This window comes from Cynocephalus volans, chromosome 10 (assembly GCF_027409185.1).
Source record: "Cynocephalus volans isolate mCynVol1 chromosome 10, mCynVol1.pri, whole genome shotgun sequence".
NCBI classification, from domain to species: domain Eukaryota; kingdom Metazoa; phylum Chordata; class Mammalia; order Dermoptera; family Cynocephalidae; genus Cynocephalus; species Cynocephalus volans.
In genome coordinates this window covers 98,755,687-98,783,146 of record NC_084469.1, presented here as the reverse complement: position 1 = coordinate 98,783,146, position 27,460 = coordinate 98,755,687, and the positions used below count along the sequence as shown (strand labels likewise).

The following is a 27,460-nucleotide window of genomic DNA, read 5'->3' as shown; positions in this document are numbered from 1 at the left end:
TGAAAAAAGGAAGCATGGTGCATTTTGGGATCTAAAGGTAATTTGGTACATCTGGAGCAGGAAGGAGGAATTAATGAATTATACTTGGAGTAGAAATCAGACCCAAATGATTTTGTGACACATGTTGAGGGGTTTATACTCAATTTTGAGGTAAATAATGAACCATGAAAGAAGTTAAAGGATAACTGGTTTCAACCAAATGACCTTGAAATAACATCCTGTTATATATTAACCCTTATCCTGTCCTTTATTACCTACTGTGAGGGGCTGGACTGTGTACTCCAAGATTCACACATTGAAGTCTTAACCCACACTATCTCAGAATGTGATTGCATTGAACACAGGGTGTCTAAAGAGGTAATTAAGTAAAAGTGCAGTCTTTATGATGGGCCCTAACACAGTATGGCTGGGGTCCTTAAAGAAGAGGATGTTAGGACACAGACATGCACAGAGAAAAGACCTTGTGAAGACACAGGGAGAAAAGGCTATCTACAAGCCAAGGAGAGGGGCCTTAGATTTCTAGGCTCAGAACTGTGAGACAATTAATTGCTGTTATATATGCCACCCAGCTGTGGTACTTTGTTATGGCAGCCCTAGAAAATGAATACACCTACAAATTCTTTTGCTTTTTCCATTTTCTTTCACATTTTCTGTCATAAGTATTTATTTCCTCAATGACTTACAGTCACCAGATATTCTGCATTAGCATGTCATATTGGAGAGAGAAAAAATTCCTCTAAACAAATTGAGTACATGAAAATTATATTTGCATGTACATCAGTGTGATATTTTTGTGCCACCAAGGTATCCTTTCAAATGGAGGATTACCACGATGAATGGTTAATCTATGAATCCATTACATGTTGTTACTTAGCAAAGAGCTGGAGATATGAAGGGAGATCAGTTATGAGGACACTGCCTCTGAGGAACATATATGCTAATAAAGAGAGAGAGATAATAAAAACTAGTAATGACAATGCAATAAGAAAAAGGTACTCTCAGTTTACACATTAAGAACTGCATACTAGACTGTGAGGATTTTTTTCTGGGTCACATGTGTAGTATGTGAGTGAACATGAGCCTGGATGTGTTTGATTATGAAGTCTCAAACAGTTATACAACTAACTGGGGATTTGGGGACAGACTTTATGGAGAAGACCTTTGTGATGGTTCTCAAAGGATAAACTAGAGTTTACTGGTCAAAGAACAGGAAAAAAGGCATTTCAAGCAGAAGAAAATATATGAATTTTAAGGATCTGAAGTACAAAAGAGCATAGCATTTTGGGAGAATGATAAACACCTGGTGTACATTTGTCAACTCCACTCTCGAGCCCACTCCGACATCACGAATCAATTGTGACTCTTTCTTTCCAAGTGGTGCAAATCTTCTAAACACAATACTCCGAAAGCTTCTATCAATCTATTCTGAAGTGGCATCCAAAATGAAACTGTCTTACTCTATTTCTGTTGCTCATAACAAAATACCTGGAACTGGATACTTTGTAAGAAGATGAAATTTATTGCTTACATTTTTGGAGGATGGGAAATCCAAAGTTCAGGAAACACATCTGGTGAGGGTCTTGTTTGGTGGTGGCTTTACAGCAACGCAGGGGTCTCATATTGCAGAAATAGAGGAGCAGAGAGAGAGAGAGAGAGAGAGAGAGAGAGAGACTCTCACATGCTCTTCTTTTAAAGCCCTCCAAACCACTTCCACGACCACTACTAAACCATTAACTTAATCACCTCTTCAAGGCCCCACCTTTCAATTACCATAATGGGATTTCCTACCTTCAACAATTACAGAGGGAATTAAGCTTCTAATACGTGGACTTTATGGGACACAATTCAAGCAACCCACAGCAAAAACCCATTTCTGGAGACAATGGGAGAGTGTTGGGGAGTAACTGAAAATGATTCTGGAGTCAGAAGTGAAAGGCTAAGATTAGATTTTATCTTTTAGATTGACAGATATCCCACAGAAGGCCAGATAGTAAATACTCTCAGGTTTGTTGGACAGAAAGTTTCTGACATAACAACTGAACTCTGCTGTTGTAACATGAAGACAGCCATAGATGATAAGTAAACGGATGGGTGTGGCTAATGAAACCTTATTGACAAAAGCAGATGGTGGAACAGGGCTGGCCCAAAGCCACAGCTTTTCTATCTCTGCTTAAGGTAACAGTAATCCACAAAAGGACGTCAAGCTGGGAATGACAGAAAGCACTTTTTTGGACAACAAAAGCAAAAGGTGAACAGAAACTGGAGTGAGATGAAACTAGTAGTAGAAAGAATATTGTTGGGGCTACTAATAACCTAAGAATTAATGAAAATATAAACCATGATGTAGGAAGTGGGGCAGATAGAAGAGATGTTTGTACAGTGGAGTTGGTAGGACTTGGGGCCCAAATGGATGTGGAAGTGCTGTGTGGGGGAGAAAGCAGAAACAGGGATGAATCTGAGGTCTTCAGTTCGGGATATTGGGTAAATGGTTGGTCATGTCATTAACCAAACTAGAGAAAGAGGAACAGACTTTGGGCAGAAAAGATCACATATTCCAGTTTAAATTTGTTAGTTAGAGGTGCTGGACCGCCACTGAAGTGGAGACATGCAGCAGACAATTGGAAATAGGAGTTTTGAGCCCAGGAGAGATCGGGGTGAGAGAGATTGATGTGGGAGTTTCCTACATGAAGGAGGCAGTTCAAGCCACAGGAATAGACAGGAGAAAACTGGGACAGTGAGGTGTATGTGGATTTAGGATGGAGGTCTGAGGAAGGCCACCTTTAAAGACTGGGAAGAGGAAGATATACGTGAAGACTAAGAGATAAGCAGCGTGAGGAGAATATCGGGATAGATGGGTGTCCTGGAAACCAAACAATAGGACGTGCCGCCTAGGCCGCCCAAACTCTACCGAGAGGTCAGGTAGGGAGGCTGCTGGATTTGGTAACTAGGAGGCCGTGTCAGGCAGTGTTCTCCAGAACAACAGAACCGGGAGGGTGTGTATGTACAAAGAAAGATTTATTTTCAAGCGTTAGCTCACACAATTATGGAGACTGGAAGGTCTACACTCTGCAGGGTGGCTTGCAGGCTGGAGACCCATAGAGGAGCCAGTGATGCCGTTCAGGTTTAAAGGCTGTCTGCTGGCAGAATTCCCTTTTCCTCCGGGGGACCTCAGTCTTTGTTCTGTGCAGTCCTTCAACTGATTGGACGAGGCACCCCCACAATATTGAGGTCAGTCTGCTCTACTCAAAATCCACCACTTTAAATGTTAATCTCATCCACGAACACCCTCACAGAAGCATCTAGAATAACGTTTGATCACGTGTCTGGGCACCATGGCCCATTGAAGTTGACACATAAAGTTAATCATCACAGAGGCAAAAAGGAAGTTGTTAAATTAGAAAAATGCGCCTCCCTTTAAGCAGGGCATTGTCAGGAAACTGTGAAACAAATGACTTTGACCTTGAACGTGTTTGATTTATTTAGGCCCAGTGTCTGGCTTCCACAGGATAAGGAATATTTGCTATGACTTGGGAGCTACGACAAAAGAACCTATCTGCTAACTGTTCAGTTTATAAGACTGAAACTTGTCTCTGCCTATTTGCTAATAACTGTATCCATTGTGGTCAAAAATTTTTATTACCCACATAACATATTATGCTCCTTATATATTAAAATTATATAGAAATTTTATAGAAATTCTATAAAATTTTTTAAACAAAATTTTGTTTCTCTAATCATGGGGGATATTTATCTGTAGTTTTCTTTCATATAAAGTATTTTTTTCTTTTTGGTAGCAGAATAATGCTGGTCTCATGGAATGAGTTGGGAAGTGACCCTTTTCTTTCATTTTTAAAAAGAATTTGTGTAGACTTGGGATTGTTTCTTCTATATTTGCAAGGGATATTTTTGTGTAGTTTTATTTTCTTGCAATATCTTCATCTGGTTTGGATACCATGGTGATACTGATTGCATAGAATGGGTTGAAAAGTGTTTCCTTGTCTTTTTATTTTCTGGAAGACTTTGTGAAGAATTGTGTAGTTAAAACTCTTATTACTAGAGAAGAATCTTACTTTCTAGAGAAGAAAGTATTATTTCTTCTCTAAAGGTTTGGCAGAATTCACTAGTGAAGTAAGCTGGGTTTGGAATTTGCTTCACTGAAAGCATTTGTTCTTATTGTTGTAAAATCTATATAACGTAAAATTTACCATTCTAAATATTTTAAGGTGTACAGTTCAGTGGCATTTGGTACATGAACAATGTTATGCAACCGTTACCACTATCTAGCTCCACAAAATTTTCATTTCCCCAAAAGGAAATCCTATGCCATAAAGCAGATATTCCTAATCCTTCCTCCCCCAACCCCTGGCAACTGCTAATCTGCTTTCTGTCTGTAGATTTGCCTAATCTGGAAATTTTGTATAAATGAAATCATGCAATATGTGGCCTTTTGAGTCTGGCTGCTTTCATTTAGCATAATGTTTTCAAGGTTTAACCATGTTGTAGCGTGTTTGAGTGCTCCATTTTTTACTGGCAAATAATATTCCATTGTACGTATCTACTGTGTCTGTTTATCCATTCATTTGTTAGACAATTGAGTTGTTTCTACCTTTGGCTATTGTGAATAATGCTGCTATTAACATTCTTTTGTTTGCTTTTAATCCCTGTTTTCAATTCTTTTGAGTAGACAAGTTGTCAAATATATTTATAAAAAGTTGTTTATAATATTCCTTATCATCCTTTAGATATCTGCAGAATATGTACTAACATCACTTCTCTCATTCCTGATATTGATAATTTGTGTCTTCTTTTTTCCCCCTCAATATGGCTCGAGGTTTATTAATTTTATTGTCTTCTCATAGAATCAGCTTTGGGTTTCATTAATTTTCTCTACTGCTTTCTTGTTTTATATTTTATTGATGTTTTACTATTATCTTTATTATTTATTTCTCTTGCTTCCTTTTGGTTTGATTTGCTCTTCTGTTTCTAAGTCTTTCTGCATTACTAATGTATGATTATATTACTATGAACTTTCCTCCAATCATTGTTTTAGCTGCATTCCATAAATTTTGATGTCATTCTTTTATTTTTCTAAGTTCGAAATACTTTGTCCTTTCTTTTGTGATGTCTTCTTTGGCCCATGGGTTATCTAGAACTTTATTTTATAGTTTTCATATCTTTGTCAATTCCCAATTTAATTTTGTTGGGAACTTTGTGTATTTTAATCGTTTTAGATCTGGGTAAATGTTCTGTGTATACTTGAAAGAAATGTTGTTGGGTGGAGTGTCAATTGTCAACTTGATTGGTGGTTTTGTTTAAATTGTCTATGTTCTTATTTTCTGTCTACTTGGTCTATTCATGTAGGGACTAGGACTGAAATCACCAACTTATGCATATGCTTATTTTTTCTCTTAGTTCTGCTAGTTTTTCATCATATAGTTTGAAGCTCTCTTACTAAGTGCATAAATATTTAAGGCTGTTATATCATCTCAATGAATGTATTTCTTTTTCCTTATGAAATGGTTCTAATATGTCTTGCTCTAAAATCTACCTTGATCGACAGTAATAGAGTCACTGTGGGTTTTTTAAAATTATTATCATTGATTATTGTTGGACTAATGCTTTCCATTTTAAAGGAAGATAATATCTTTTCCCTTCCTTTTATTTTAACCCATCTCTGGGTTAGGTGTGTTTAAAATGCGTCTCTTGTAGACAGCATATAATTAGGGTCTTGCTTTCTAATCTATTTGAAAAATCTGTTCCTTTTAATTTGAGTGTTTAGACCATGTATATGTACTGTGATTATTGATAAGGTTTGGCTTAAATCTACCATATCACTATATGTTTTTTATTCGCCCCATTGGCCCTTTCTTTCCTTTTTCATCTTTTTTCAATCTTCTTGGATGAATTATTTTGTTATTCAATTTTGTCTTCTTCGTTTACTTTTAAATATGCTACTTTTTTGTGGTTGCTCGAGGATTTGCAGTATACATCTTTAACTTATCACAGTTAACCTTCAATTAGCATTATACCGCTTCATATGAGAACTTTACAACAGCATGCTTCCACTTATCCCCTCCCAGATCTTGTGTGACAGTTGTCATGCATTTTACCTCTACATATGGTATTGACCCTACAATATGTTATTTTTAAAGGTTTTTGATAGCTATTGTCATATTGTCTTTCAGAAAGTTTATTGTGTATAAATTTATACTCCCTGGAGAATATTCCTTTAAATGGAACTGTTTATGGAAACTTCTATGCTCATATTTTGCTAAGAAACTTATTTAATAAATACAACTGTAACATCTAGCTCCATATTATATATATATATATATAAGCAAAAAATGGTGAAAAAATAATATCATAAATTATGGTCAGAGGCAACAATATTTCAAGAACATTTATTTATTCACGCATGCATCAATTCATCCAGTATATATTTATTGGGTGCCTATTTTGTTCAAGTCACTGTGATACGGATTTCTCCTCTTTTATAAAATCTTCTATTAGAACTAATATTTTAGAATCTTTTCTCCATGAGGAAGAAGTCTGGGTTTTTTTGGTGGGTTTTTTTGCATTTTTACCTGATGGCAACATATGACCCATGACAAATAATGGCACATTAAACATTGTATATATCTCATATCATCAATCGGCCTTTCATTTACTTCCTACTAATTCAGAAATAGCATTTGTGTAAAATTTGTTTATCTAAAAGAGGTTATTATTCAGAACCTTTATTATATATTCAGTCATCAAAATAATGTCTTCCATTTTGTCATGTTAGATCTCAGATTTTTTTAAACCTAAACAAAATTGGGTAAAAAAAAACCCATAAAAAAATAAAATAAGAATTTAAATAGTTATCTTTTAAAGAAACTTAAAAACAACAAAAAAATGAATTTACCCATATATTTACCATATACACTGCCCTTCATTTCATTGTATAGATCCAAATTTACATGTGATATTATTTTTTTCTTCCTGAATGACATGGATTGAATTGTGTCCCCCAAATTTTAAGTCATTGAAGCTTAATCACCATTGTAACTGTTGAGGGTAGGAAATCCTATTATTGTTATTGAAAGGTGAGACCTTGAAGAGGTGATTAGATTCTGAGGACCATGCCTAGGAAATAGATTAATAATGGTGTTCATGGGCATGGTTCTGAGCGCTTTAAAAGGAGAGCATGTGAGAATCTCTCTCTCTCTGCTTCCACCATCTCACAATGAGATACCTATTGTTGCTGTAGCCACCATCAAGGAAGGCCTTCACCAGATGTGTTCCCTGGACTTTGGACTTCCCAGCCTCAGAAACTGAAAGCAATAAATATTGTTTCTTTATAAATTACCTAGTTCCAGGCATTTTGTTATAAGCAACAGAAACAGACTAATGTAGGAAATTAGTATCAGAGAAGTGGAGTGTCACTTAAAACAAATACTTGAAAATGTGGAAGTGGCTTTGGAACTGGGTCTTGAGGAGAGGCTGGAAGAATTTGGAGGAGCAGGCTAGAAAAATCCTAGCTGCTGGTGGGAGTTTAGAAGACAAGAAAACCAGGGAAAGTTTGGAACTTCTTAGATTCTGGTTAAACGGTGGTGAGCAGAATGCTAAAAGACATATCGGCAGTAAAGGCAATTCTGAGAAGATCTCAGATGTAAATGAGAAGAAACTTATTGGAAACTGTGGCAAAGATCACCCTTGCTATGCACTGGCAATGAATTAGGCTGCATTCTGTTCATGCCCCAAAGTTTTATGGAATGTGGAACTTAAAGATGCTGAACAAAGGTATTTGGCAGAAGAAATTTCTAAGCAGCAAAGTGTTGAAGAAGCTGCATGACTACTTGCAACTGCCTATGCTGAGTTATGGCAGCAAAGGCATGGTGTAGCCAGAATTTATCATTGAAAGGAAAGCAGGGAGTAAAGACTTGGAAAATTTGCAACCTGGCCGTGTGGAAGAGAAGCAGAGAGCATTTTTAGGAGAGGAAATCAATGGTGTAGCCCAGCGACTGTTTGCTAAGGAGATTAGCACAGAAGAAAAAGATTATCAAGAGAAGGGGGAAAAGATCTCAAAGGCATTTCAGAGAGCTTTGAGGCTGCATCTTCCAATACAGGCTTAGAAGCCTAAGGAGACAGAGTGGCCTTGGGGAACAGGAGGGAGGTACACTCCAGGGGCTCACTGTCCAGGGCCACCTTGAGATGCTGCTCCCCACATCAGCACACCAGTTGCTTTGGTTGCTCCAGCCATGACTAAATTAGCCCCAGGTGTGGCTGTACCTGCAGCTTTGGAAAATATAAGCCCTAAGCCTTGGTAGCATCCACATGGTGTTGAGTCTACAGGCTCACAGAATGCCAGAGCTATAAAGGCTTGGGAGCCTCCACCCTAATTCTGGGAACATATCCAGAGGAATGGAAATCATCAAGTCAAAGGTATACCTGTTCTCCAATGTTCATTGCAGCACTATTTACAATAGCTAAGATTTGGAACCAGCCCAAATGTCCATCATCAGATGAGTGGATACGGAAACTGTGGTATATCTACACAATGGAATACTACTCAGCTATAAAAACGAATGAAATACTGCCATTTGCAACAACATGGGTGGACCTAGAGAGAATTATATTAAGTGAAATGAGTCAGGCACAGAAAGAGAAATATCACACATTCTCACTTATTTGTGGGAGCTAAAAATAAATAAATAAATTGGGGGGGGAGAAGACACAACAATCACAATTCCTTGAAGTTGTAAGATATCAACTGGGAGGGAGGGGGGAGAGGGAGAAGAGAGGGAGGTCTCGGTAATGGGCCACAATAATCAACCACATTGTATATTGACACAATAAAATAAATAAATAAATAAATAGAGAAAGAAAGAAAGAAAGAAAGAAAGAAAGAAAGGAAGGAAGGAAGGAAGGAAGGAAGGAAGGAAGGAAGGAAGGAAGGAGAGAGAGAGAGAGAGAGAGAGAGAGAGAGAGAGAGAGAGAGAGAGAGAAAGAAAGAAAGAAAGAAAGAAAGAAAGAAAGAAAGAAAGAAAGAAAGAAAGAAAGAAAGAAAGAAAGAAAGAAAGAAAAAGAAAGAAAGAAAGAAAAAGAAAGAAAGAAAGAAAGAAAAGGATGTATGGAAAAGCCTGGGGGCCCAGGAAGAGATCTCTCACAGGGGCGGAGTCAGCACAAGAGCCTTTGCTAGAGCAATGCCAAGAGGAAATGTAGGGCTGGAGTTGCAGCAGAAAACCCCACCAAGGCCATGCCTAGTAGAGCTGTGGGAGAAGAACTGCCACAGAGACCCCAGAATTGTGGATCTGCCAGTGTATAGCACCAGCCTGAGAGAGGTAAAGCATGGCCTCAGACCAAGAAAGCCATAGGAGGAGCAGAACTGCCTAAGGACTTGGGGAACCAACCTCCACACCAGCGTTCAGAGGACGTCCGACGTGGAGTCAAGGTACATGATTCACCAGCTTTGATATTTGACGCCTGCCCTGCTGAGTTTTGGACTTGTTCGGGACCTGTTACCCTTTTCTTTTTTGCCTATTTTTCCCTTTTGGAATGGGAATATGTACCTTATGTTTGTCCCACCATTGTATCTTGGAAGTAAATAACTAGTTTTAATTTCAGAGATGGGACTTCGAGACTTTGGACTTTTGAGTGGAAGCAAGTTAAGACTTTGGGGATGAAACGAGTGTATTTGCCTGTAAAAAGGACATAAACTTTGAGGACCGTGGGTGAAATGATGTGGATTGAATTATGTCCCCCAAGTTTTAAGTCATTGAAGCTTAATCCCCATTGTAACTGTTGAGGTTGGAAAATCTTACTATGGTAATTGAAAGGTGGGGTTTTGAAGATGTGATTAGATTCTGAGGACCATGCCTAGTGAATGCATTAATAATGGTGGTCATGGGCATGGTTCTGAGGGCTTTAAAAGCAGAGCTCGTGAGACTCTCTCTCTCTGTGCTTCCACCACCTCACAATGTGATACCATGTGTGGCTGAAGCCACCACCAGGAAAGGCCTTTACCAGATGTGTTCCCTGGACTTTGGACTTCTTAGCCTCAGAAACTGTGAGCAATAAATTTCATTTCTTACAAATTATCCAGTTCCAGGTATTTTGTTTAAGCAACAAAAATGGTCTAATACACTGAAGCTGGATGCTGGTCTTCTTCTGGTTATGAATTCTATCTTTGAATGTGTGAATAGGCTTCATTTTTCTCTCAATTTTGAAAAATATTTTCACCAGGCACAGAATTCTAGGTTGCCATATCTTTTTCTATCAGTAGTTTGACAATAACTAAGAATATTGTATTGCATATTTTGAGATAGCCAGAAAAGAGGATCTTGCATGTTATAACCACAAAGAAATGATAAATGTTTAGGTATAGATATACTAACTATTCTGATTAGATTGTTATATAATATATACATGTACTGAAACAACAAACTCTACCCCATAAACATGTACAATGAAAAAAAAATTTTTTTAATCCTTAAAGAAAAGAAATCAGTCTATGTTTCTGGCTTGCATTGTTTCTGACGAGAAGTCTTAGGTAGGTAGCTGAATTGTGGGAATTCTTACAAAAGATGTACAATGTCAAAACACCATGTTGTATTCCTTAAATATACACAAGTTTTTGTCTGTCAACCCTACCTCAATAAAGCTGAGAAAATTAAAAAAGACACTTGATGCATTAAATGGGATCTAAAGGCATTTGATCCACTAAATTTAAAACATTCTGCTTTGGAAGAAACATCACAATCTAGTACTACCACAGAAGGTAGCATTTCCTTTTCTGCTGGAATGATAATTACATATATTATTATTAAATATCACTGATATATATCTCGTATATATAATCTTTGATAGTTTCGGAAAGTGCTTTAAAAAGTGTGGTACTTGAGATGTTTCTAGATAAAAAAACAGATGCCTGCTTTAAAGTTTAATTTTTAGTATTTATCTCTATGACTATTCTATTTATTGCCTGTGCTTTCTGACATTTTCATCTATGGAAAGTGGTATAATATTGTCCTAAATATACATTTATTTGTATTGAAGCAGCTCCGGTGAATGGTAGGTGTTCCTCTCCAGGAACACCTTTCCTGTCCTAAAAACATATCCTGCAACAAACATTTCAGTGCAAGTTGTATATTGGGAATGATCTAACAAACACTGACCAGGGAGGGGAAAATAAGGTGGAGAGACAACCAATAAATGGGTGTGTTTTCAAGAACGCTCCTACTGTGAGCACCTGGAGCTTAGTTCCACCGAGGGGCTCTGGAGGCAGCGGAGAGCATGTGTCTTAGAGTTCTCCCAGCAAAGGCCAAGGGTAGTGGAATACTTATCCACCAACTCTCGTCTGTTACGCCTGTGGGGGCTGCTCCTGGGGCATTTATTACTTGACATTTCTGGCCTGCTCCATGCACGGAGGAAGCAAACTTCCAAGGCCAGCAGAGGCCCCCAGAAAATGTGCTGCTCCAGGCAAAATGTTGCATGGGTTGCAAATGAAAATTCCAAGGCAGCACCCGGGGAATGCGAAGTCCTGAGGATAAAATCAGGCGCAGACCACGTCTGTGCACACCCTCACTCTGCTCGCCCTGCAGGTGCTGTGCTCCCTCATCGCAGGGGGGTTGCATTACCTGTACTTGGCCGCCTTCACCTGGATGCTTCTGGAAGGGCTGCACCTCTTCCTCACTGTCAGGAACCTCGCGGTGGCCAATTACACCAGCACAGGCAGATTTAAGAAGAGCTTCGTGTACCTTGTAGGCTACGGGACTCCAGCTGTGATTGTGGCTGTGTCTGCCATAGTTGGACACAAGCATTACGGAACAGATACTCAGTAAGTACAGTGTATGAGTTTATGATAAAAATATCCATTGCTCACACATAATTTGAAATCAAAATAATTTAAATCTACTTTCCAATTGTAGATTATACGTAAAACCAGTTTTTCCTTAAGCCTGAATTCAAATTCCCTTGGAAATCCTTAGGGCAGTGATCTTTGGGGTTGGATCTTTTTGAGAGTTTTGGTGAAAGCCAGAGCTCCTTTCCTGGACAAATGTACATACACACAAAATTCTTAGTATGAGTTCAGGAAATTTAAGGACATTTAGAATAAATTCATGGCACCACATTAAAAACCTGTGGGCTACATATTCTATAGGATTCTGAAAGAGTAGGTTGAATTGGTTGAGATTAATCTCCAAAATGCAAAGAATAACAACCATATTAACAACTATCAAAGGCCTATAATGCCCCATAGATAGTGCTTCCTGTATGGACCATCTCATGTCGTTCTCACCATGACCCTACGGAGTCAGCAGTTTACTATCTCATGCACAGGATGTCTGTGGCTAGTTCATGTCATACACTTTCCAAGGACAGAGTTAAAAAGATAGTAAGTCAGAATTCTCAGGGAAGTATTCTTCAAAGTCATGTTTTACTGCCTCACTAAAGAAGTTTGCAAAGCTCTGCACATAACAGTTAAAGAAGTTAATATTTTGGAAACGGTGCTTGTGTTAAGAAGTAGGGGTGCACGTGCTGAAACACCCTATACTATGCTGTCCCTCCTGAAGTCAAAGAGATGCCCTGTGCCTAGAATAATTCTGAAGATGAAGAGGAAGATCAGAGGCTGACAAGGTTCTGTAATAGGCCAGATGGTAACTTTCTTGGCTTTGAAGTCCATATGGTCTCTGTTGACGACTATTCAACATTGTTCCTGTAATCAAAAAGAAGCATTGGAAATATGTAAATGAATGAGTGTGGCTGTGTTTGAATAAAACTTTATTTATAGAACCACGTTGTGGACTGGATTTGGCCCCTCGGCCATAGTTTGCAATCCTTAGAGCAGAACCCAAGTGTGGAAGCTTTTCTGCCCACAGAGTATGGCTGACTGCTTGTTACTTCTACCAGATTCAAGCTGCCAGGTCCCCTTTCAGAATAAGTTATACTACCTTTGCCAACATAAATCATGACAGAATACAAAGTATTTGAGCAAAGAATATTTGGATCCCATACATGGATTATGCTTAATTAGTATTGGTTGTTTTTATGGATGTAGTTAAATTATGATTTTTACTCTCCTCATTATAGTAATGATTATCACCATGATAGCTACATTTATTGAGCCTTAACTATTTGCCAGGGACTGTACCCAAAAACTTTACACACAAGATCTTACTTAATCTTTCCTACAAGATCTGTATGAGGGAAGCTACAAGATTCTAATGAAAGAAATCAAAGAAGATGCAAAAAAAATGGACAGATATTCCATGTTCTTGGATAGGAAGTCAATATGTCAAGATGTCAGCTCTTTCCAGCTCAATCTATAGATGCAACAAACTTACAATTTAGATTCCAGAAAATCATTTTGTGAATATGGACAAACTGATTCTAAAGTTTATATGAAGAAGGCAAAATTCTTAGAATAGCTAACACAATATTGAAGGAGAAGAAAAAAGTTAAAGGAGTGACATTACCTAATTTCTATATAGCTATAGAAATCACTTAATACTTCCAATACTTTGTTTAGCCCCACCACACCCTGGGGAAAACTGAGGCTCAGAGCATACATCTTTGTCAGACAAGGATCCATGTCTGACTCCATCTAAAATCCAGGTTCTGAACCAAACAGCTCCTGGCACTGCTCAGATCTGGCTCCAGAAGGCTGCCCTCAAGCTTTCTGCCTTCTTCTGAGGAATAGGCAGCTAATGCTTATCGTTTTCTCGACAGCTGCTGGCTCAAGCCTGATAAAGGCTTCATCTGGAGCTTCATGGGACCAGTGGCAGTCATTATCTTGGTAGGTGATAGTGATTTATAGGTGTGCCCATTCTGGGGTGGCTGTGCATAGAGTGTGTTTCTTATCCGTGTGGAAATGATACTAAGATAAGAAAACGCAGCGTAATGCGATCAACTCTTCTTGAAAATAAAGTCTTCACTTGTCTTTTCTTGGCTGCCCCCAGGTCACTGGTTGCTTTGATATAATAAAACCCTCTGAGGGGATTCTTTCCAAAACCCTGCGTCTGTTCATTCAACAAATATTTAGCAAGTGTCCTCTCTGCGTGGAGTTGATGTGGTTTTTGTTTGCCGGGTACTTCTTGATCACACCTGTTTCCTGGTGGAGATATTGAGCGCATCTTTCCACTTTCAAAGTGTCCTGGTTTGAATGATAAATTAAATAGTTGCCCTAATCAAGCAGCAAGTGCTGAGAGGCATATAGTGCATGCTGTAGAGAACAGGGTAGACATAGATCCATATAATCCTTATAAAGCCTGCACATTTTGGGGAAAGATTCTTAAGTATACCTCAAATTGTGTTGTATAAAATGGCCTCAAAAAGAAATTACAATATGTTTTCCGTGCTGTCTCCACAGGTAAACTTGGTGTTCTACTTTCACATTCTGTGGGTTTTGAGAAGCAAAATTTCCTCCCTCAATAAAGAAGTTTCTACCATCCAGAACACCAGGTAAGAAGGTACCAGAATCAGTGGTACCAGTGGATTTTTCCTACAGGATCCCTGTACCTAGAAAAGAAAAGAAAAAAAAAACATATGAAAATATAAAATAAATATTTTCTAGTACTGTATAAAGAGTATGCAAAGGACAACTTACAGAATGTATTAGTCCTTTTTGTGTTGCTGTAACAGAAACACCTGAGACTGGGTGACTTATAAAGAAAAACAAAATTTATTCCTTACAGTTTCTGAGGCTAGAAAGTCCAAAGTCCATCTGGTGTTGGTGACAGTGACCCAGGGGTCTCACACTGGAAGGTGATGGAAACAGAGAGCAGAGAGAGCAAAAGGCAGACTCTCGTCTTCTTTGAACGCCCTTAGAGTCATGCCCTGAGCACCATTTTTAATCCGTTCACTACTGCAGGTCCTACAATCCAATCACCTGCTCAGGGCTCCACCTTTCAATGACCATAATAGGATTTCCCACCCTCTTAACAGTCACAGTGGGAGCTAAGTGACTAGTACAAAAACTCGGAGGACACAATTCAAGCTTCAGGGAGTTTTGGGGGGGACATAATTCAATCCGCTACGCAGAAGTAAAAACTGCGATGTTCAGGTAACCTAACACACTCCTTCATTTCTTTATTCTGGGAACATTCATCGAGTGTCTCTTTGGTATAATATACTCCACATATGAAATTAATGACACAAGCATCAACATTGTTTTTTTTTTGTTCCTCCCATGAGAGTCCATTCACTTCTGGACTCCATTCTTCTCGGTTGTAGAAACTCAAATCTCACTGGTGCCAAATGAAACTATTAAAAATAATGTTGACAACAAATAATATTAACTAGGAACTTGATAGATGCTGGGCATTTACCAGTATTATTTCATTAAGTGCTTTTAACTCCAGCCTATGTGTTGGATGCTACTGTTGTCCCCACGGATAATATGAGCCAACCACTCACTTTCACCAAGAGTGGGTACGTATGTAGCCTTAGTGAGTCATGTGGGTAAAACTTAAAGGGATATCTGTGCAACCTTAGACCCTGACTTTGGTCTCAACTGTGTATCAGGCCAACCTGACATCTCTTAACCTCAGTTTCCTCAATCCTAAAGGATCAGAATCTTGGCATTGCCCCAACCCCCACACCTGTGTGCATGAGTGAAAGCTCGTATATTTTTTTGAAGAAGCCCAACATTATGTTATGTTATGTAGCCATGACATCATCCTCATTCAAATTTTCAATACAATTTCTAGAAGGTATTTCTCACATATCTGCCAATAAGTCCAGGTAGAAGACTTTGCAGAGAAACCAAATCATTTCCAAGAGTAGGATAAAAAATTATTTTCGGCTACAGTGATTGAAAACATGGGGTCTGCCTTATCCTGAAGCTAAGTGACCTTGTATAAATCGCTTAACTGCATAAGGCTGTTGTGGGGTTTGAATAAGGGGATGTGTGCAAAGCAGTTACTTAGCACTAATGCTAACTAAATGTGTAGGGAATACCTGATAAACAGTAGTTATTATTACTGTTCTTCTTTTCCAGAGTCCTGACATTTAAAGCCATTGCTCACTTATTTTTACTGGGATGTTCTTGGGGCCTTGGTTTTTTTATGGTTGAAGAACTGGGGAAGATGGTCGGGTGGATCCTTGCCTACTCTTTCACCATCATCAATGTCCTGCAGGGGGTTTTGTTCTTTGTGGTACACTGTATCCTCAATCGCCAGGTAAGACTGATTATTTTATCTCTCACTGGCCTAGTCCTAAATCTTGTTGTTCACATTTTAGCCCTTACCCGACCTTTTATATTTGTATTTTTAGGTGGTCTTGATTTTGGAAAAAGCATTTAGGTGCTGCTTGGGTGTGCTATGAGCTTTGGGTTTCATCTGTTCAGGATCCTAACATATCTGTTAAGGGCATGTATCAGTCAGGATAAGGTAGATTATGCTGCAGTAACAAATAGCCTCATAGCCCTCACCCCTGATTTCAGTAGCTTACATCAATAAATGTTTATTTCTTGCTCATGCTACGTAGCTGTGGCTTGAGCCACATTGTCTTCACTATGGGATGTAGACTGAAGGTGTGGCCCCCATTTAGAATATTGATGGTGTCATGGCAGAAGGACAGGAAATTATGGAAAAGCACAGCTTAACTCTCTTAAAGCATCTGCTTAGCAGTGACACATATCAGTTCTGCTCTGACTTTGTTAGTCAAAGCAAGTCACCTGTTCCTACCTGAGTTCACTGGGGTGGGGTAAATGCACTGTAGGGAGTGGCACTGGAATATTTGGCATAATCTACTACAAGCTCAGAGAAACTTTAACTATAACTGTGCTTCCTCCACCGTGTGATCCTGGGCAGTTTTTTGAGCCTCAGTGTTCTCATCTGCAAATGTGGCAATGCCTACCTTGTGGGGTTGAGGATTTACCTGAGTCACTGCAATATAAATCTCTAAGAACAGTCTTTGGCACACATTAAGTTCTCCATGAGGGTTATTATTATAATTTTACTCTCCATATAAAATTGGGCACAGTTTTACTGGCTTTGCTACTGGGTAGAATTACTAGCAGCTAAGGTGCTAGTGGAAAAAAGACCATCTCAACACTTCATTAATTTCTCTTCCATCTTAATGCTTGATACTCCTTCCTCATAGAAGAAGTAAAATACAACTTAATTGTCTTGGTGAAATAATATTGAGCATTAAATCACTAAATGTCATTTTTAACATGTTAAGGAGGTTATATAGAGTCAGAGGGGGTGGTTTAGTATAATGGTTAGTGTCAAGGTCCTAGAGTAAGAATGACAAGATTTTGAGTGCTGGCTGTGTAACCTTGGGCAAGTCAGTTTACCTCCAAGAGCCTCAATGTCTTCATCTTTAATTGGGGAATAAGAACACCTTCCTCATTGGGTTATGTAAGGAGTAAATGATAGGTTGTATGTAAAGCACCTTGAACATAGCTAGACCTTCATCATTATTATCACCACCATCATCACCATCACCACCACCATCACCACCATTATCACCACCACCATCACCACCATCATCATCACCATCACCACCACCACCATCCCCACCATCACCACCATCACCACCATCACCACCATCATCACCACAACCATCACCACCATCACCATCATCACCACCATCACCACCATCACACCACCATCATCACCACCATCACCACCACCATCACCACAATCACCACCATCATCACCACCATCATCACCATCATCATCATCACCATCATCACCACCATCATCACCACCATCACCACCACCATCACCACCATCACCACCATCATCACCACCATCATCACCATCATCATCATCACCATCATCACCACCATCACCACCATCATCACCATCATCATCATCACCATCATCACCATCATCACCACCATCATCATCATCACCATCATCACCATCATCATCACCACCATCACCACCATCATCATCATCACCACCATCATCACCATCATCATCACCACCATCATCACCATCATCACCACCATCACCACCATCACCACCATCACCATCATCACCATCATCATCATCACCATCATCACCATCATCATCACCACCATCATCATCATCACCATCATCACCACCATCATCATCATCACCATCACCACCATCATCATCATCACCATCACCACCACCATCATCACTATCACCACCATCACCATCATTATCACCATCACAATCATCACCACCATCACCATCATTATCACCATCACAATCATTATCACCACCATCACCCCCATCACCACCACCATCACCATCATCATCACCACCATCACCACCATCACCATCATCATCACCACCATCACCACCATCACCACAACCATCACCACCATCACCACCACCACCATCACCACCATCATCACCACCATCACCACCATCACCATCATTATCACCATCACAATCATTATCACCACCATCACCACCATCACCATCATCATCACCACCATCACCACCATCATCACCATCACCATCATCACCATCATCATCACCACCATCATCATCATCACCATCATCACCATCATCACCACCATCATCATCATCACCATCACCACCACCATCACCATCATCACCATCACCATCACCACCACCATCATCACTATCACCACCATCACCATCATTATCAACATCATCGTCAGCACCATCACCATCATCATTATCACCATCATCCTCATCATATATTAAGTCCTCGTGGTGTCTGACATTTAGTGTGAACCTTTTCTACTATCGAGGAATTTGAATTTAAATAAAATGAATCAATACGAACATGACCAAGATTATACATGAGCCCGAAAGCACAAGTAGTAAAAGAAAAAATAAACAAATGGGACTATATCAAACTAAAAAGCTTCTGCACAGCAAAGGAAACAATCAACAGAGTGAAATGACAGCCTACAGAGTAGGAGAAAATTTTTGCTATCTATGCATCCGACAAGGGATTAATATCCAGAATATACATAGAACTCAAGCAATTATACAGTAAAAAAATAAATGACCGAATTAAAAAATGGACAAAGGAGCTGAGTAGACATTTTTCAAAGGAAGACATACAAATGGTCAACAGATACATGAAAAAAATGCTCAACATCACTAGGCATGAGGGAAATGCAAATTAAAACCACATTGAGATACCACCTCACTCCAGTTAGACTGGCTATAATCAAAAAGACAGTGAATAACAAATGCTGGTGAGGGTGTGGAGAGAAGGGAACACTACTGCACTATTGGGGGGACTGTAAATTAGTACAACCACTGTGGGAAACAGTATGGAGGTTTCTCAAACAGCTACAGATACATCTTCCATATGATCCAGCAATCCGTCTTCTGGGTATATACCCAGAGGAATAGAAATCATGTTGAAGGGATACCTGCACTCCCATGTTTATCACAGCTCTGTTTACAATAGCCAAGACATGGAACCAACCTAAATGTCCATCAATAGATGATTGGATAAGGAAACTGTGGTATATATACCCTATGGAACACTACTCTGTCATAAAAAAGAATGAAATACTCCCGTTTGCAACAACATGGATGAACTTGGAGAAACTTATGTGGAGTGAAACAAACAAAGCACAGAGGGATAAATATCACATGTGCTCACTCATATGTGGGAGCTGAGAGAGAAAGGAAGGCTGGAAAGAAAGACCACAGCAGTGCCGTGATCCAACAGAGGGAGGGAACATTCTTGGGGCTACAAATTGAAGTTGAGGAGAGAGGGGGAGGCGGAGGGAGGTTGGGAGATATTGGAAGGAGACAAGGGGTACAAAAGTAATTTCTGGTAATGGGTATGCCCCCAGTGTGAATCTAGCCCTCACATCACGGGCAGGAGTGGTGACGATTAGCTTTGTATCTCATGAATATTCTTAATAAAATAAAAAGATTATACAGAAAACTAATAAAAGAGTACTAGAGCAGCCAGCAGCCAAGAAAAAAAAAAAAGTGCTAGAGAGTAGAACTTGGCATTTTTAATTTTAGTTTTCCATTTTAGGGTCCTGTCTACTGAGCCACGCTCTAGATGTGACCCTAGCGTCTATATTCCTCAAACTTTCAGGTGCGAATGGAATACAAGAAATGGTTTGGTGGCATGCGGAAAGGGGTTGAAACCGAAAGCACTGACATGTCTCGCTGTACTACCAACACCAAAATGGTAAGATGAGCTCCTCTAGGATTCCTTATCTGAACCCAGCATCTCATGCTAACAGGAGCTTCCTGGTTCTTTGACCTGAGAGAAAAGAGAAATTGCACCAGGTTCCTGCAAGATACAGGTTAAGTTTCTGGTTTTTGAGACCAAAACCAGAGTTCTTCTTCCTCTTTGTCGTTGTCATTTTCTTTCTCTCTCTTTTTTTCTTTCTTTCTCCCTTCCACAAACATCCAGAGACTATTTAACAAAAACATTTTCAATTTATTTAACGATTTTCATTTAACAAATATGTATTGTCCACTGCACACCAGACACTGTGTAGGTGCTGGGAAAATAGCAGTGAGCACATTGACAAAAGTCCTTGACCCTCACAGAGCTGACACTGTAGTGGGGAGCAGATGATAAACCGCAAAAGATGTATCACATGGCATGTGAGAAAGTGATACGCTGTCGGTGGGACTGCAAATTAGTGCAGCCACTATGGAGAACAGTATGGAGGTTCCTCAGACAACTACAGATAGATCTTCCATACAACCCAGCAATCCCACTGCTGGGAATATACCCAAAGGGATGGAAATCATCATGTTGAAGGGATACTTGCACTCCCATGCTCATCACAGCTCTATCTACAATAGCCAAACGTTGGAACCAACCTAAACGTCTATCGATGGATGACTGGGTAGGGAAAATGTGGTGTATATACACCATGGAATACGACTCAGCCATAGAAAAGAATGAAATTCTGCCATCTGCAGCAACACAGATGAGCTTGGAGAAAATCATGTTAAGTGAAAAAAGCCAGACAGACACAAGGGAAAAATACCACATGTCCTCACTCATAAGTGGGAGCTAAGAGAGAGAGAGGAGGAAGGAGAGAAAGACCATGCTTTTTCACTGGATTTGCAGAGAGAGAGAACAGACCTAGGGTTGCTGGTGGGGGGAGGGGTTGGGGAGAGGTTGGGTGGGGGACACAGGGAATAATTGCAATTTGTGGTGGTGGGCATGCTGATAGTATTGATCTGATCACCATATCCTGGGCACAAGTGCTGACGGCTAGCTCTGTGCCCCATACATATGTATAATCAATAAAAAATATACTTTAAAAATAAGAAAACAGAAAGTAATAAATGCTATAGAAAAAAATAGAGCAATAAAGAGCACTCAGGAGCACATAGGATGGCAGGAATTTAAATAAGGCAGCCACAATGAGAAGCTGACACCTGAATAAAGACTGGAAGGCTGTGTATGATGCAAACGACTCTCGGTTTATGAAATCATCTAGGTTCAGAGGACTATGAATAGACTCTAAGCACTTTGGTGGGAAACCATAGATTCCTGAGTGTTGTGACTCTTGGATCTGAGCTTGTCCCTTGTGTTGGCCTGGACACGGTAACCGTGCAGCTCTTGCAAGAGATATGAGCTTTATTTGGGACACTGAGCTTCTAAGCCAGGGTAGCCTGTGCACATCTTCTCCTGCTGTGGTCTGCCTCCCTCACACCTGACCTGTCATCTGGTGGGGGGCTGCCGTGGGTTGAGTTCCCTAAAAGTAGAGCCTTAGAACACATGGGATTTATTGAGAAAGAGAAAAAAAAAATAGCGAGGGAGACAGGATGGGAGAGATGAACAAAGATGTGGTCCGAATAGGAGTTTGGCCTCAGCCTGACCCAAAGGGGTCTCTGGAGTGTGAATTACACCATCAAGTTGAAAACATCTTGAGACAGGGGGCTGGCTTGTGGCTCTGTGTCAATGGCTGTAGGTGGCCTTGTGGGGAGTGGAGTTTTACCTCCCTGGAGAAACAGCTCCTTTGACTGAGGGCAGTTCTCTAGGGAAGGGAGAAGCTGTATGTCAATAGCAACTAACAGCCACAACAGCTGGAGTTTAGGTTCACCAGCCTACTGAAGAGAATCTGGGTGGGGTTCCAAAAGTGTTCTGCAGGAGCCAAGGAGAATAGCCCCTGGAGTGCTACATGAGGACGGTTGCTCTGGGGAAACACATACTGCCCTACAGGCGTGCTGGGTTTATTTCCCTGTGTCTTCTAAGAAAAGCCGGTGCAGAGAGCAACTTTTAGAGTTGTGAATGTTTGGGTGTTTTGTTTAGCACTCTGCAAACTTTGGCTGGAATCAGAATCCCCTGGGAGAGCTACTAATGATACGAAATTCCAGGCTCTATCCTGCTTGGATGAGTCTTGGTGTTTGTATGGCTTATTAGCTCTCCAGGGAATTGTCATTTGCACCAATGTTTGAGAGACACAGGGCTTTGGCTGAACGCAAAGACCATTGAGAAGTGGATGTTTCATTCCCAAGCCCTTTACCTACCCTTCTCCCACCAAGTCCGGTCAGCTTTATCTCCAAGACATATGACGAAGTTGAACACTTTTTCCATTTCCACTGAGACCAAAACCAGTCATCTCTTCCCCGGACAATCGCCTTTGCCTGCTAACTCTTCTCTCTGCTTACGTTCTTGCTCTACTATAATCTATTTTCCACATGGCAGCCAGAGTGGTATGCAAATAATAAAGTTTTCAAGTATGCAAATAATAAAATTTTACTCTTCTGCATAAAACTCTTCAATGGCTTCTCATCACTTCTAGAATTAAATCGAACTTTTGAAAAATCATCACTTATATCTGGCCAGACATCCACACTTAGTCATACTGGCTCCCTTTCGGTTCCATGAACGAGCCGGCTCGTCTCTGCCTTGGGGCCTTTGGACCAGCTGTTTCCTCCAGTCCTTTCTTATCCTGCTGTGGCCACCTCACTATTGCCAAATGTCACCTCCTCAGAGAGGTTTTCCATAACCACCCATTCACTTGACTTCTATCACAGCATTCTGTTTTCTCTTCATAACATGACTCCCTGCATGATATTTGTCTTAAAAAACGAATTTGCTTGCTTTTTGTCAGTCTCTACCTGCTGTAATGTAAGTTTCATTTTCTTTGGTTAGTATTGTTTTCCTTCTGCCTAGAACAGTGCCTGGTTGTTGGAAGATGCTCAGTGAATTTGTGTCTAAATTCCTTATTTATGAGTGAGGAAACCAGAGAAGGCTTGCTCAAAGCTACTCAGCCAGTTTGAGTAATTTGAACTCAGATCTGTTTTCTTCCCAAAGTTTCCAACTTACCAGCCCTTGGTGTTTGTTAGTTCAGATCACCATCAACTCTTAGAACAGAACATACACAGTTTCACACCAAGGACAATTCTGTTCAGTGGCCTAACTTTACCCTGTTTTCATGGTATATGCCACTGGTCACCCTTTGGCCAGAATCACCAATGGTCAAAGGATATGTCCACCTGAACTGTGTACTTAAACTGTCCCCACACGCAAGGTCACCAAGCACATGCTGCGTAGTGGAATCCATAGCACAGCTTCTGGGATTCACTAGATCTGAGTTCAAATCTTGACTATTTTGGGTTCCAGCTGATAGACACTGGGCAAGTAGCTTAACCTCTCTGAGCCTTAGTCGACTCATCATTGAAATGTCTGATTAATTGAGGATCAAAATAATGTACATGAAAGTACTTTGATGTACTCTGTACCTTTATTGACATTACTTTTTATTAATACCAAATTACCAAGGGTCAACTGTATATGCGTCCCCAAACACTAGTTATAATCCCTTAGCTTTGAACAGCACATTACATTCTAAAAGGCACGTATTCACCTTTACATCTTGATTGATGTTCTGTAGTGTTTAGGTGACCTGTCACTATTGTGTTTCTGTGGAGCCAAAGTGTCTGGGTTCAAATCCCAACCCCACCACTTCCAGGCTGTTTGGCGTTGGGTGAGCCACGTAATGTCTTTGTGCCTTAGTTTCCGCACCTGTAAAATGAAGATGATAATACTATCCAACTCGTTGTGAGGATTGAGTGATATCAGATACATTAAATGCTTAGGATACCGCCTGGCTTCATAGTAAAATTGCTGTAAATATTTGTGAAAAGACAAAATAAAATAAAACCACCATTATAGATGATGCTTTTTGGGGGGATAGGGGTGGGAGAAGGTTGTAGAGAGTCAGATATTAAGACATCTTTACTGAGCTTTAGACCTTACAGAAATCCCAGCTTGTGATCTCTAGGCAAGCTAGAAGTTTTAGCTAATTTCTAAGATGTTTATTGTCCATTTCTCTTTAACCTTTTTTCCTTGTAATCCCCTGCCCCCCCCCCCATCCTAGGAGGAAGAACCCAGGAAGTCAACAGAATTCTTTCCTAAAAGAGAAACCACATCAGTGCAGCTACAGCCTCAGATTCATCTTGTTTCTGCTTCTTGGCTCACGACAGAGAACTGACCTGTTTATCAACAGCGTCCCCCTTTGGTCACATATCGACTGGACAGATACCACCAGCTGTATCTTTCCCGTGAAAAGTCGACCATTCACCTGTTAATCTGCGTAGAATGAATGGGGCATGAAGGAGAATTCTTACATCCAGAATCCAGTGTGTGTCATGTGTGATTAAGTCCTCAAAGGATGCTTTTGAATGATGAAATAAATGGATTCTCTTCTTCCAGAGCTGACACCATGCCTGGGACTCATCCACTGGCATCTGAATTCAGCTTATAGATCTGACTTCTCTGTTGCATTTTATGCCCCCAAAGACATTGCATTATTGCTCCAAATTTACATAATTCAATAATTCCCAAATGATAATTGTAAAGAGGAGTTACATTCTTCCAATACAAAAATACACCATCACCCCAGCTTAGGGATGCATTGTCTCTGGAAAGGACCATTGGGCCAAGTCTCTGACACTTTTCCCATTTTCTTCGCCTGACAACTTTTTGAACCTATGTGTGTACCTGGGTTAAAGATTGTTCTGTTTTCTTAGTGTCATCTTGACTATGTCCCAGCACAAAATCTCCCAAACAAATGGTATGGCATATCAGAGCAGTGGTTTAGCCTTATTTTACCATGTCTAATGACTTTTCCAAAGTTACTGTTTTTTTAGGTGTGTTTTTCAGCACAATAATAAATGTATGGATGACTTTGTTATTAGAGAATATTTTCAAAAAGATTTTAAACGATGACCTCATCTTAAACTTAACTAATTATATCTATAACAATTTTATTTCCAAATGAGGTCACATTCTGAGCTGCTGGGGTTAGGACTTTGCAGTGGATTGAATTGTGTCCCCCGCAAAGTTTAATGTGTTGGAGGCTTGGTCCCTACTGTGACAGTGTTAAGAGGTTGGAAAATCCTATTATGGTCATTGAAAGGTGGGGCTTTGAAGAGGTGATTAGATTGTGAGGACCCTGCCATACTGAATGGTTTAATGGTGGTCATGGGTGTGCTTCTGAGTCCTTTGAAAGGAGAGCACATAAGGAGCTATCTCTCTCTCTGCTTCTGCCATTCCACTGTGTGACACCTTGAGTTGCTGAATAGAGTCATCAACAGGAACAGTGCCTTCACCAGATGTGTTCCCTGGACCTTGGACTTCCCAGCCTCTGAAACTGTTAGCAATAAATTTTGTTCACTTGCAAATTAAAGAAAAAGAAAAGATTTTAAATAATGATGACCATCAATGTTAAAATAGCAGGAAGGAGACGCAGTAATTTATTTGAAGAAGTTTTACGTGCAATTTTGGGGTCGTGGACAAAAGATGGTGGCCTTTTCTGCTTAATCAACTCAAATGTCTCCTCCATGTGGCAGCCCCGTAAACAGAGTGTAGGATCCAGTCCACGTGCTGGCTTTGAAATTATATGATTTCTTTCAAAAAGGTAACATGTAGATATTCACATTGTTTCAAAATGTGTGCATGCAGTGTGACATTTTATACTGCGTAATTTCAAATTTACATGAATAAAACTTGCATAAACTGCAACCTTCCTGAGCAGCTGACAAATCCTCGTGCTTGATTTCTCCTCATGTGACTATGGCTCTCTGGTCTAAGGCAGTTGCAAAAATACGGAATAAACAAGGCAAATGTTATAGATGCTGGAGATTTGCATTCAGGCCTCTCCACTCAGCATTTTTCTCCCTTCCTAACGCGAAGCCTGCCTGCCTTCTTTCTTTCCTGCCTCTCCAATCACTTTGTATTGTCTTCAAGAACCAGCCTGGTTTCTACTTCCTTCAAAACCCTTTTCTTATTCAGGCTCTCAACGAAATCCATTTAAAAAAAAAAACTCGATTTCTTAAGGACTGTATGACATTATTGACCCCCACAAGTTGTGTGCTGTTTCACAAATGAGGTCATGCGTGTTTGCAAATCAGGCTTCCCTGGATTATTAACTTCTTGCAGGCCAGAATGACAGAGTTGATGAATTAAATGTTCCTTGCCTCCATCTGAACATTATTTCTCAAACTCTGCACTCTTGATATTTCGGGCTGGATAATTCCTTATTTTTAAGGGGCTACCCTGTGCATTGTAAGATGTTTAGCAGCGTCCCCCTCCGCCACCAGATATGTCTCCAGATGTCGCCACCTGGGAACAAAAATACCTGCAGTTGAAAATCACTGTTCTGTGGATTTGTTCATAACTAACTACAAAGCGGAAGTAATACTTATGGACTCATGAGAAGATTTAGGACAAGAAAAGTGGGGAAAAACAATATCATTGCAATGTACATTTGACGGTTACATTGACCAGACCCAACTCCGATTTTCGGGAATGAAAACTGTATAATTAAACCTTGTCATAAATTTAAACTTGTCATTTAATTACAAGAAATATTAGGTAAGAGCGGAATTCTACCTGAAGTATTCCTGAACTGCTCTAGAACCAGGCATCCTGAAATGTTAGTAGCAGCAAGAAAATCCAATGGAACAATAAACACAGTAAAGATATGATTAGAATCTTATAGACTAAATGCTGTTATTGGTGGTTGAATGCTTAATAAATAAAGCGTGGTATTCTACTCTTAACATTCTTCATATTTTAGGTTTGTTTTATTACATTATGCTCAGCATGAATCCTGACTCAATAGATACTTAATGGATATTTATTAAATAAGTGTGTGAGGCGACTTTTTGAAAATCCACGGGTTTTTAAAAATTGCAACATAATTAATTAGACATATTTGTGGGGTACAGAGTTGAATATCAATACCTGCGTACCATATGTGATAATGAAATCAGGATCATTAGTATACTTATCATTACAAAATGTAATCATTCTTTGTGACCCTTTACCAATTTCAAACTAGCACCTTCCTCCAACCCCCTTCCTACCTCTAGTAACCACAGTTCTCTTCTCCCCTTTTGAAAGTTCAACATATTATTGTGGTTGTTGTAACTTTCTTTCTTTCTTTTTTATTTCTTTTTTTTCCCCCCAGCTCCCATGTATGAGTGAGGACATGTGGTATTTCTCTTTCTGTGCCTGGCTTATGTTACTTAACATAATTTTCTGTAAGCTCATTCATGGGTTT

At 39.8% G+C, this 27,460-nt stretch overlaps 1 protein-coding gene across 1 annotated transcript in view; it reads left to right on the top strand.

Annotated features, from left to right (window-relative positions):
* The window catches only part of LOC134387530 (adhesion G protein-coupled receptor E4-like), a 57,205-nt gene that overhangs the window by 25,720 nt on the left and 4,025 nt on the right, over window positions 1-27,460 (top strand). Inside the window, exons 11-15 of the mRNA XM_063109981.1 lie at window positions 11,586-11,821; window positions 13,714-13,780; window positions 14,354-14,445; window positions 15,983-16,163; window positions 20,011-20,106. Coding sequence (XP_062966051.1) covers window positions 11,586-11,821; window positions 13,714-13,780; window positions 14,354-14,445; window positions 15,983-16,163; window positions 20,011-20,106 — 672 coding nt within the window. The remainder of the gene's footprint in view (window positions 1-11,585; window positions 11,822-13,713; window positions 13,781-14,353; window positions 14,446-15,982; window positions 16,164-20,010; window positions 20,107-27,460) is intronic.